Genomic DNA, 13,052 nt, shown 5'->3' with positions numbered 1-13,052 from the left:
GAACACATTATGAAGTCGATTTCGTTTTTAGTCTCCCCGTTAGGACTTTTCCATGTCCATTTCCGGTTCTTCCGTTTGCTGAAGAAGGTATTCATGATTCTTAAGTTATTGCGCTCTGCAAACTCAACTAGTAACTCCCCCCTGCTATTCCTAGAACCAATGCCATAGTCACCTACTGCCTGGTCTCCTGCCTGTTTTTTCCCTACCTTGGCATTGAAGTCGCCCATTAGTACAGTATACTGCGTCTTTACTTTTCGCATTGCCGATTCTACATCTTCATAGAAGCGTTCAACTGCCTGGTCATCATAACTACATGTAGGTGCATAGGCTTGTACAGCCTTCAGTTTATACCGCTTATTAGGCCTAATTACGATGCCTGCAACCCTCTCATTAATACTGTAGAATTCATCTATATTACCCGCTATATACTTATTGACAAGGAAACCTACTCCTAGTTGTCGCCTCTCTGGTAAACCTTGATAATACAGTACATGCCCATCCTTCAGTATAGTATATGCCTCATTCGGCCTCCTAACCTCACTAAGCCCTATGACATCCCAATTCATGCCCTCTAGTTCCTCTAACAGCACTGCTAAACTAGCTTCACTAGCTAGGGTTCTAGCATTAAACGTTGCCAGGGTCAGTTTCCAATGGCGGCCTGTCCAGCGGAGCCAGGCTTTCTTAGCACCCCCTGCTGCGTCACAGGTCTGACCGCCGCCGTGGTCAGTTGTTCCGCAGCCGCTGGTGACTGAGGGCCGGGGTTTTATGGAGCTTATCATAGGAGGTTGCGGCCAATTACTGCACCAGGGTGGCCAACTCCTGTTCTGGTGAGGGAGTGCGTTGCCGGAGGTGTTCACCGGCATCAGGTCGCACCCCAAACCTGTTTATGCAATTCCATCGACACGTGGTTTTTTTTTTTTTTTCATCCGGTGGAGAATTGCGCGGCACCGGGATTTGAGCCCCGGTCCTCTTGCATGCGAGGCGGATGTTCTACCGCTACGCCAGCGCTGCACCGTTACAATAATTACATAGTAATGCAAACTAGTGAATAATAGACTGAAATATTTTTGGAAACTTCCTGTTAACAACTGCCGAGCAATTCTCTTTGCTCATGAGTACCTTTTTCGCTGCTAGATAGTGTCGCATGCGCGGCGGCAGCGCCTGCTTCCTGGCTCGCTGTGAAGTTTTTGTAAGTTCTGTCTTTTGCACAGAATGGCATATATCCTAAGAACGAGGTCTACAACGCCCGTAGTAGGCAGTCCGAATCACGCTAGCTCTATGACCAAGGAGTTGCTCTCGCCGTTGCGAGTACGAATGAGCTGCTTGATACCGGTACCCGCGCCGGCGCGTCCGCGCTCGCCTATGTAGCGGGACAGTGTCCGTAGCCTTATCGGCCGCTCAAGCGTCGTGAGTGTGCGCGAACTTTCCGTGAATAGCTGTCAATGTAGGACGCAGCTGATGACACGAGGAATCCGACCGCACTCGATCCAGTCAGCCACCGTCTGCTCTCCTTCCGCTGATGTAGAAGGGGGCAAAAACCCAGCCCGCACACTTACGAACGCGAATTATTTTTCTATGACTGCCGGGAGCTCCCGATTGCAAAGTAGCAATCGAAGCGCGTAGAGCACCTTTGCTTCTGGCGGCAGCCCGGCCTACCCCTTTGTCCCCACTTCCCTTTGCGATGGGCACACAGTACGTCTTAGTCAGTGTTGCCGCAAAACCTCCTCAGACATGTAGAAAGTGTTGTCTCATTTTTTTTTTTTACTGCGTCGGTTGAATAAAACCGCAAAGCGCTAACCCCCCCCCCCCAAAAAAAGATACCACCGCCGTACTCAAGCAGCTGCGGCGCGCGCCGTCGCTCGACTACGGCCATGAGGCGCCACAGCGAGCGCAGAGCGGTTCCCTCTCGAAGCGGACCAACTCATCGCGGTTCCTGTGCTGGCCGGCAAAACGGTTCCTTTCGGAGCAGTGGCCCCGCCCCGTGACGTAGGCGAAAAACGCAGAGCCGCCTCCGGAAGTTTTGGGGGTCACGCCGAACGTGACGCAGCAAACCAATTAGGAGCGGCGAAAGGAACCAGTTCCTGTGCGGAACCATTGCTGGATCTGGCCATAGGTTTCGTGCTGGACGGGGCACTATTACTACTGCACTATTACTATTATTACCGTACAAACTATTGTCCCATATAGGAGGAGGGAGAAGGGATGTACGTTTCATAATCGTTGTTGAATGGGGATTCATTTGTCTGCCGGAACTTTGCCGAAGTGCTCTCTCTCTTTTGTGCGATGGTTTTCTTTGTTTTCATGCCACGAATTTTTATCTCTGCTTTGACGCAGGCTTCCGGTAGTATACTAGTACAGGTGTCCCCTGTGAACCAACAGCCACCCATGTTTTCATCGGCCATGGCAATGCAGCCGGTTTCTACGGCAGCAATACCAGTTGGCATACCAGCACCACCGGTCCGAACAGTGGCTGTACCGGTCAGCATGGCATCATCACAAGTCCTGGTACCAGTAGTACCGGGTGGCATGGGTACATCGTTTATCCTTATGCCGGTGCCTTCGGCCGGTGCGAGACAGCCGGCTACCCCGCGCTTCTTTGCCCCAGCCATGGTTGTGGCTGGTGGTGATGGCGAATCACTGGCAAGTCCACAGATAAGGATGTTCTGCATGCCACAGCCGGTGGTAGGAGGAGCCAACGGCAACATGCGGGCGGAAGAGGTGAGTGGATACATCACGTTTCTCGTCACTAGTTAGCTTCTGACAGGTGATGGAGCTAAGACAGTGACAATGTTAGTTATGTCTGCCAAGATAAGCTGCACCAAACTAGTGCTCTTGCCCCGTCAGGGTAGTGCAGTGGTTAAGGCACTCGACTACTGTGCCCAGGACGTGGGATCGAATCCCGGCCGCAAGAAAGCTAGGCACCTGTGTGCTGTGCGATGTCAGTGCACGATAAAGAACCCTAGGGGGTGGAAATTTCCGGAGCCCTCTACTACGGCATCTCATGACCTGAGTCGCTTTGGGACATTAAACCCTCTAAACCAAACCAAACTAGTGCTGTATGGCATAGAGCAGTTGTGATATGCATACTGTATCCAGTAATGGGGTGTTGAGCTGTAGACGTGCGGGAAAAAAACACAGGTCTGTGCCTATGTGTAAATCTTTTAATGAACCTTGTGGGAGCCAACTTTTTGGGTGTAGGGGAGGTGAGACTGTTGAGGACTGTAATCTTTAACCCTTTCCTGCTTACTAGCACAGCCCACTGTCCAATATGGCGGGCACCCATTGGCCTCTTCTTGAAAATGTCTGTAGAAGGTCTGTTCGATTTGAGTGCGATTTGAAGGGACATGTGTTATCGGTGCAAATAAACTTGCCCTTAACGAGGGCAGTTTCTGTATTTGCTCTGAGATCAGCTTAGAGCTGGTGCCATCTTCACTTTACTAGTGTGGATGGGCACCCAACGACACTTGCGCTGGTGCTTGTGTAAGCGTACATGGCATCAGGTTGCTTACAAGTTCACACCAAGCTTTCTGACAACGAAAACATGCCCTTTGTGCAATGGATGAGCGGTATACCATTTAGAGTGTTCCACATTTGGAGGGAAAAAAAAGCAACTTAGAAATAGCCAACTCTGCGGAAAAGGTCAGATTGTAAGCATATATTGCATTTACTCAATTTTAAGCACCCCCCTTTTTCAGGATCACAGTGCCCAAAGAAACGGGGGGGTTATGAGCCTCCCCTTCTGTTTTTGACGGCAATATATTGATGAGAGGGATGCACGAAATGAGAATTTGTTTTGCAAACAAGCTTGGAAAACAACTTTGGCAAATACGATTACAGTTCATCTAAAGAGCAAGTTGTAGACAGCCCTCTACAAACTCATTCGACCTCCGTTACGGACCTCAGACAACTGAAACCAAACCAAGCAACACGTGCCAGCGATGCCTGTGAAACCTGCCGAGTGCCGCAGATATACCAGGCCCCAATAACAAGCCGACAGAATTATTGGGGTAACTTTCTGCCGGTGTTCTGCATTCTGTGCCACGAGTGCAATAGGAAAATGTTATGTCTCTGCCGTCATGTCATGAATTGGGCCAGTTAAACTTTTTGCCATCTGACTTGGCCAACACATGTAAATATTTTCAGGTCTCTTGGAAAAGCATTTTAATGCTTTGTTATTGGAGCCCTGCTGCTGCTTGCCTTGTTTTCATTTGCCATGCTTCCCTGCTACATATTTCTTCAACTGTTGTGATGCAATTGAGTAGCTTTGGGATGTTAAAACCCATAAACTAAACTGAACTTTGTGATGCAGGGAACAGTTGGCATGTTGATGCAGCTGCCTTCTGCCAACCAACAGCAGCAGCCGTCATTTGCACCCGTCCTGGCAGGGCCATCCGTTGCCGTGGCAACAGCACCAGATGCCAAGGCAGTGCCACCAGTTGCCAAGGGAGGGCTACACTTTTCAAAGGCGGGTCCACCAGTTGTCATGGCAACACCGCCTGTTGCCATGTCAGTGCCACCAGTTGCCATGGTAGCATCACCGGTTACCATGGCAACGCCTCCAGTTACCAAGTTGGCAGTACCAGCTGTCACGCCGAGACCTGTGTCGAGTTCACGCAGCGATTCTCCACGTTTCTTCCACCCATCCATGGCTGCCCTTCCTAGTTTTCGTGCCTCACAAATAAGCTCACCGACACCAACTAGCCACCCTCTAGTGGCTGCAGCCCAAACCACCTCGATGACAACGGTGGTGCGTCAATATTTGTTGCAAATCTGTGTGGAAATTTAATTTTGAACACTGTTTCTTGAGTTTTGAGGGTGCTGGCTTGGAGCGTACTAGAGTAATTTTCGTTGCCTGAAATTCTGTGGTATGCACTGAAATCTTGGCATTTACAATAGAGTCTCGGTGATACATATCCTGTCGTGTAGCGAAAAAATTGGATAAATCAGGATTCCATATCATCCAAAATGAAAAACTCTTTGTCCAGGAATGGAAAATACATTCACACAGATTTGTTGCCTTGCACAATCCACCTTCAACATCCTGCCTGTGTATAGAATGCTGGTGTTTTGAGCAGGGTGTCAAATCGAAACCAAACCAGTAATTTCACTTGAAACTGAACTGAACCCTATTGGTTTTGCCATCTTGGAACTTGATCCAAACCATTAATTTCACTTGAAACTGAACTGAACCCTATTGGTTTTGCCATCTTGGAACTGAATAAAAAAAAAGAATGTTTCGGGGGAACTCTTTTAAAAAAGTTCTGCAGACAGCTTAGGCCCATCTTAGGAGCAGCACCTGATACATTTCTTTTTTCTCCTTATCGGGTCTTTCTGTGCAGATTTAACTATTGAGAGCTATGGTCCGCAGTCCAAAGATGACACCCAATTCACAGAATAGCAAAAGTGGGTTAAGAATTGCATTGGGGAAAGAAGCTTAATTCTTCCAGTTAATGAATTTGCCAATCTTAAAACATGTGCATTAGCACTAAACCGATAGAAAACCTCTTGGTTATTAGGTTGTCTCCCTTTCACATTGGCAGTAAATAGTAAAGAAATTTTTGGATGTACTCTAACAGAAAAAGCATTGCACGAGAATAACTTTCCTTTCTTTACAACCTGTAAGTCCTTACAAATTCGTATTCATATGCAAGTGGTGGCGCCTTCCGTGCAATAAATTTTGTGTAGCTTGGTTTGCATACAGGCTTTACAGAGAGAAAAAAAATAGCACCAATACGGTTGATTAAACAGCTTGCCTGAGATTGAAAACGTCCGTTCCCAAAACCATTGGATCTGGTTCAAACCAGAACCAAATGTCACTCGGAATCAAACCCGAGACAAAAACTGAACCAAACCCCTGAAAATTCTGGTTTGGCACTCTTATTGAGCTTATGTGACAGATGTTTTGTATGTGAGGCTGGAAGCCAATGCAAATATCACCCTCAAACAGTCAGTGTTCTTGCTTTTTGCACTTAGTTACATTGAGCTACATTGAGCAGCAGCTTCTGTGATTCATCTATGTTTCCTATGATGTCGATATTAACTGGTTAACAATGAAGCCTTTTGCACACTTAAGCAATAAAAATTAGTTTGCTGTTAAGTTCTAGGGCATGAAATACTTTTTACTCGCATTATCATTTTTGTCATTAAGCTTGCACTTTATTCGAAACTCATCCGTATACCTGAGCCAGCTCCAAGTTGGTTATGATGCTGCTCCTTTATGTCATTAACAATTTGCAAAATCAATTTCACTACCGGTTGTTGTCTGTAATCTGTAGTAAATAGCTCTCACATGCTTTTCATTAACATGTGGTGGCGAAAAGTGGTTTAGTTTTGGTTTTGGTTTTGAGGATTAATGTCCCAAAGCGACTCAGGCTATGAGAGACACCGTAGTGGAAGACTTCAGAAATTTCGACCACCTGGAGTTCTTTAACGTGCACTGACATCGCACAGCACACGGGCGCCTAGCTTTTTGCCTCCATCGAAAAGCGGCCGCCGAGGCCGGGATTCGATCCCGCATCCTTGGGCACAGTAGTCAAGCGCCCTAACTATTGCACCACCCAGGGCTATTACTGTGCATTAGTGTAAGCTGTATGCATATGCTTTCACGTGAGTACAAGATAAAGCGTTAGCAGAGAGGTCGTATCACAGCTATGGAACATGTATACCATGGCATTTTACCACATAGTGGCACAACTTCAGGCGAACGCTGTGCACTGGACAGATTACTTGTGATAGTGCGAGCTGACTTGTAATGAGACCAACTGGCAATGTTTTCATTTGCGAACTGTCTGTGGGACTTCCGGTCGAGGCAAGCACTTATCCTATCTGAAGGAAACAGCTCAAAAGTGCACAAGAATGAGGATGTTCTGTACGAGTTTGTCTTGCCGTTTTCTGTTCGTTTTTGTGCAGCTTGGCCGTGAGTGAATGTATCGTTAAAACTGAAATGCTTGAAGACTGAAAACATTGGGTAAAAGTTGCAGACTACAGCAGGTTGGTCATTAATGGTACCTTTATCTCGGAAAGGAAAAAAAGTGGGAGATTTATTAAAGAAGGAAGTCATTTGAAGTTATAGTTTGGTTTAACTAATTTATTGATTTTTTATTTGTATAGGGTCTACTGTACCCACACCATGGCATTATTATATGAGAAATATCTCACACGCACACACAAATCTTTAACACACACACACACAAATTAAGAATGTACATAGTATAGCAGGTGATGCAGTGTAATAAGTAATAAAAAGGTGGGTAACGGGAGCAAGATAGTGAGACAAAAAATAAGTGTGCAAATCATGTTTAGGCTCAGCTTGTATTTGAAGACGCTGTTGTTTGGGCTGTTGCAGAATGCTCCTTCGTCAACGTCGGAGCCAGAAACCGTGCAAGTTATCATCGACACAGCTTCTGACGGAACTCCGCTGCCAGATGAAACGGTATGCTTCGCTTCTTGTGACCATCACACAGTCACACAGGTTTGAACTTTTTGTAATCGGCTGTGCGAAAGCACCGGAAATGATGAGAAGCTGAGATGGAATACATGCGTGTGGCACAGAGTCTTGGTAAACCTAACCTAAAATGATGCCAACAGCCATAAAAAATTTTAAGGGCTCTGTACAGCCTTAAGAAAAAGAATTAGGAACTGCCTGTGTTCATTCATGTTCATTACTAATACATTAATTTATACATACAGTAGCAGGGGGCAGCAGAAAGTAAGGTGGGCAGAGGAGGTTAAGAAGTTTGCAGGGTTCAAGTGGATGCAGCTGGCACAGGACCAGGTTAATTAAAAAAATATGGGAGAGGCCTTCGCCTGCAGTGGGTATAGTGAGGCTGATGATGATGATGATTGATACATCTTATTGTAGCCAGACGACATCACCAAAATTTATTGCTCGTTGCTTCGTTCTGTGCACGGCAGTTCATTCGCGGTACAACAGGTGTACAGGCAGGGTTGAATGATATTGTTTGCACGAAATAAACATACATGCGTAGAGAATGCCGCCTTTGACTTGTGACAGAAACCAGAAACTGGGCTGTTGAACTTTAGAATTTCAGATTTGGTCCGACAACAACTATGCTCAGCGACAATACTTTTTGACAAGGGCAGCATGCTTATAAATGTGTCACTTTGCGATTTCAAAGTTGAAAATGTGCGCATGTTAGAAATGTATGTACAGCCGCCCAAATCTTTAACTGGCGCGTGCGACGGCAGTCTTTTCTGTGCTCCTTCGCCTTAGTGTGGATAAAAGTTGACAAAAAGTCAAGATTACGCGAGGGCATGGTGAGCCCTTACTTATGCTTGGACGTTTCGCAAGTTAGCTTCTCTGTAATGCTCAGAATCACAAAAAAATACGGCCGTCACGCACGGTAGTTAAAGATTTGGGCAACTGGTTATACATCAGATAATGAGTTTTGTGAGGGAATTATGTTTTATACGAAAGCTAATAACTGTAACTGGGACTATATACAGTACTCTACTTTATAGAATGAAAAGGTGTGTTTTCAGCTCTGCAGCTTTGGTAGCGTTGCCAAGAAAAGTCGTTGTGGAGTATAGTCATCTTGTTCTTAGGCCGTTTGAAGCTTCGAAAGTCACGGAGGCAGCCTTTGAAATGAACGCCAAGAAAGCTGCAGATATTGGACTCTTTAATGCAACGCTGACTGCTTCTGACCTGTGCCGAGATCTGCCTCGTATCTTCCCAGCACATATTGATTTGTGCGCATGTCACTGTGCTGTCACGGCTATTTTCTGATGAAGCATGTTATAGGGTGAGCTGTGCGGCTATTGCAGTTACTTAGCCTCGCAAGGCAGCAGAAATGTGTCGAAATTTATTTGCTGGAAACACTTCTTGCAGTTTTCAATAATGGAATTTTTTTTGCCAATATGTGCCACTCTTCGGTTTAATTTAACATGAGCTGAAATTTTTATCTTCACATACTCACACCTGCGCCATCACATTCACAACTCGGCATATTTTAATGCGATAACGTTAAAGGAGACTCCTAGGCTAAGCAGGTGCGTTCATGCGGTTTTGGTTAAAGCGGGGCTTTATATGTCTGATGGTAGCCTATGCTATTGTGTCACACCCTTAAAGGCGGAGCCTAAGTGTCCCTCATAGTTCAACTACTGCAAGCATTTTAAAGTGCTCATCCTTGGAAAACAAACACAACTTGTATTGACCAGAGCCATACGAAAGCTGATGTGGGATACAGCGACATACATCTTTAAGATGATCGCATTCTTTTCGATTGCCTGGCTTGAATATTTCACATTTCTTGAGCATTTATTGAATATGACACATTTTGACACTTTATGGCAGTGCCTATGTTTCTTCTCCACATTGCACCTTTTACACTGAGATTTGGAAGTATTCAGGGCGCGTGTACAAATCTAATATACAACCCTGCTTTTTTTTAATGTTTCTGCTTTACTGGTATGGCCCCGTTGGTTGCCTATATTTTTGTCCTTTACCTTTATACCTACTCGCCACCTTCCCTTAGTGTAGGGTAGCAAACTGGTTCGTTCTTCCGGTTAACCTCCCTGCCTCTCCTCCTCCTCGCATAATGCGCTCCTGATTGTAACTCGCAGTAATATTTAACACCTGAAACCGTGAAAATAACTTGGCGCCGATTCTGCTGCGCACAAGAATAATGCGGTGAACAAGCATCTGAATATTTCTTAAAACATTTAATCGAACAAAATTGGCACACACAGTTACAACCACAAGATGTGGACATCATGGACTACTCGCCATCAGAGTCGGAAGAAAGCTTTTTCTCGCTGTCCACTGACCACAAAAGGTCATCTAAGGGGTTGGAAACTGCTTTTTTTTATATGCACGCGTGACCATTGCTAGCGGGAAGACCTTCGATGCGCCATGAATCTATCTCTCAATGCCCCCTGAGTGCCTTTTTCTTGAGATCGCGTGAGGACCTGGTCACAGAACCAGTCACACTATGCTGCGCGCACACGATCTTTAGTGGCTTATTGAAGCCATGATACCATGATTTAAGCACACATCGAGCGGCTGAACACACGCCCGACCAAAAAGATTGGAGGCTGCTCACCAGAACCTTCACCGGCTGTGCTGATACCGATGATACCGGTGGCAATGTGGCTGACCATGGTTTATTGAGCTGCTTCGTTTCAGGTTTTGATATTTTTGTTTCAGTTTTGAGTTCGATTGTAACGCGCATGTATTTTTAAATGCTTATTTTCGGGGGGAAAAAAGGTGCGCGTTAGAATTGTGCAAATACCAGTGTGCGATTTTACAACCTATTTTTTTCTTGCAGGGGTGTGTTGGCAGGATACTGAGGCTAGCCCCTTCCGAACTACAGAAGCTCGCATCAGTGTCCTCGGCTGGGGCAGCAGCACCGGTCGCCATGGAAACCCCTGCCTCCAGCCTGCCAAGTGCATCCCCACCTTCTGTCCATCCACCCGCGTCTGCCACCAGCACAGGAAAAAGCTCATCGAAAACTACAGCGCTGTGGAAACTGCTAACAGAGGTAACGGCAGAAATACCAGTGTGCTGACTAAACCGTTACGTGATATGGGGTGTAATTTTTTTTCATTTTTTTTCAAAGAAGGGAGTCTTGCTTATTTGCTTATGTATTGTGACACTGTGCCCTGTCAAAATGTTAAGCACATAGCAGGTGTTGGAAGCTTTCTTCATGTCTTTTTAACATGGGCATGGAGGTAGTGTCGAATATTTCCTGCAAATTTTTGGTAACTGAGGAAATTGTTTTCTATCATGCTCGAAGTGGCATCCTTAACCCTTTCACTGTCGGCTGTTTCTGACCGGGACGCACCCCCAGTGTCGGCTTGGTTTCAGAGAACGAGCATATCAGTGGCCGGCACAAGGGAGAGAAACGGCGCGTAGTGAAGTCGAAAGAGAAAAAGATGGAAAGAGGCTAAAACACTCGTGTGCTGCTGCTGCTAACGGCAAGCTGTCCTCAAGCGAGGGCGCGTGGAGAGAGCGTATGCAGCAATCGAGTCATATGTCAGTCGGAGAGAGGCAACCGCGTGCAGCCCTGAACTTGCCACGTCGTAGCGGAAGCGCGACAAAGAATAAAAATAAAAACCTCCAAACCTGCCGCAGATGGCAGAACAAACTTTGAACCCATAACCACACGCGCGCGCCGAAGGATCGCTCGCTCGAGAGAGTAGTGTCACGGAGCGACCACGCCCCCTCCCACGAGCAAAGAACGGGCGGGCGCGGTCGCACCATACTCTTCCATATATGTGTCATATCGGCGCGGAGCGAGCATATCAGCTTGTAGAAAGATTTGACAGATGGCGGAGCAAGTCCAAGCGCGATAGCTTTACGGTGAGGCGCGAAGATTTGAACGCAAGATAGAATACGTACGGGTACGTTATTGACACTGCGGGGAGGAAACGCGAGTATGTACCGGTACGTTCGTGAGAGTGAAAGGGTTAAACAGGTATATGTGTTAAGAAATAAAGTACAGTATTTAGTCTTTTTTCATCTTATAACCTCTGTGGCCCGATAAGCCTTCAGACTGTGTTGTCTGAGGGCTCATCGGCATGCAGTTAGGGTTGGTAATAGTGGCACTCCAATGAGTTACTAAGTTTCAATAGCAACAAGCTGATTCCACACAGTCGGATAGTTTTACTTACTTTTCTTTTTTTTTTTTTGCATTTAGAGCATTAAATGTATTTGTTCAGCACTAGTCATAATTGAAATCCGTTTACTCATACACAAACCTCAAGAGCACTTGCTACTGCCTGGATTGCTGGCAGTCTTGCTGTCCATTTCCCGCTTGCAACGTCTTGTCGCGTACACACCCTAAACCTCAACCTCACTCCGAGTGACCCTGTGTGGACACGAGGTCAAAATCAATCGCTCACATTCTATTTCTGGAGGCCCTCAAGTGTATCTAATGAGCAAAACGACAGTACAGCGCGTTTCACAATTACAAGCGTGCTGATGAATATTCTCCCAACTAAACCGCGCAATCCTCACACTTCAAATTTCGCACAAAAATGGCATTTTGTCGTTAGTGTTTTTTAATACCAAATTTATTTGGGGTACAGTCCAGCCCACTTATAACAATACTCAAGTGCCAAGAAAATGTCATTGTTATAACCAATAATTGTTATAACCGGGTTTGCCAAAAATTGCAGTCAACATAAGGTTCAAAAATTTTAATCAAGCAGAAAAAAAGTTGTCCACTACTTAACAAAAAAACCATAGTCCGTGAGCTTCGCTTGCTTCACAGAAAGCTTATTAACATTGGTCTCGAGAGCATCTAATTGTTCGACGTGCTCAATTGGAAGGCCCCTTGAAAAAAACGAAGTCCCGGAGGGAATAAATCATATGCAGGGCCTCCTGTGAGGACACTACTTGGAGAGGCTGATCTGCAGTGTCGTCGTCGTCATCGCTGTCGTTGCCCGCCGCTCGCACATTTTCCACGATTGCCTCGTCAGTGAGGATTTCGGACGTTTCCACATCATCATCTGCATGCAGAAACTCATCCAGTCCCGATGCATCATTGCTGAGCGCAGACCACAGTTCTGGCATCCCTTCATTGGTCGGAGCTACGCAAGCATCAGCCACGGCAGTCGTGCGATCCCGAACGAAGCCTGCTTCCCTGAAACAATTCTGCACCATCGAAGCACTGAGTTCTGACCATGCACCGAAGATGAACTGAACTGCCATCAGTAGGCTAATCTTAAAATCAGGCTGCTAATCACTTCTCTGCACAGCCATGTCCATGGCAAGCACTAACCTGTTCAGGACGCGGCGGCGGTACAGGGCCTTAAAATTAGCGATAATGCCGGCATCCATAGGCTGCAAACCTGAAGTCCGGTGAAGGGCGTATGGCAGACGGATCTGCCATTGTACGACGAGAAAGCAAAACGCCACAGGCGTTGCACACACACCACGTGCACCCCACACGTATAAGCACTACGACTGTCGCCACACAGAGAGTCGGTGGGGACGGCGGCGGGGACGCGACCATGTGACGGAGCGCGGAGGTGGGGGGGGGGGGGGGCAAGGGTAGAGAAACGGAGTGCTCTCCTCTCTTCATATCGTG

General features: G+C 46.5%; 1 protein-coding gene across 5 annotated transcripts in view; it reads left to right on the top strand.

The window, feature by feature from the left end:
• The window catches only part of LOC146189967 (uncharacterized), a 45,214-nt gene that overhangs the window by 18,155 nt on the left and 14,007 nt on the right, over window positions 1-13,052 (top strand). For 4 of the 5 annotated variants that reach the window (XM_084604691.1, XM_084604688.1, XM_084604689.1 and 1 more), the window contains 4 exons: window positions 2,335-2,718; window positions 4,310-4,747; window positions 7,346-7,432; window positions 10,287-10,499. In XM_084604691.1, coding sequence (XP_084460817.1) covers window positions 2,335-2,718; window positions 4,310-4,747; window positions 7,346-7,432; window positions 10,287-10,499 — 1,122 coding nt within the window. The remainder of the gene's footprint in view (window positions 1-2,334; window positions 2,719-4,309; window positions 4,748-7,345; window positions 7,433-10,286; window positions 10,500-13,052) is intronic. The other variant, XM_084604692.1, reaches the window with a different exon arrangement.

Source organism: Amblyomma maculatum, chromosome 5 (assembly GCF_055883805.1).
Source record: "Amblyomma maculatum isolate TAMU_Amacu chromosome 5, ASM5588380v1, whole genome shotgun sequence".
Lineage (NCBI taxonomy): Eukaryota > Metazoa > Arthropoda > Arachnida > Ixodida > Ixodidae > Amblyomma > Amblyomma maculatum.
Note: the sequence above shows the minus strand (reverse complement) of the source record. Positions and strands in the feature narration are given on the sequence as shown.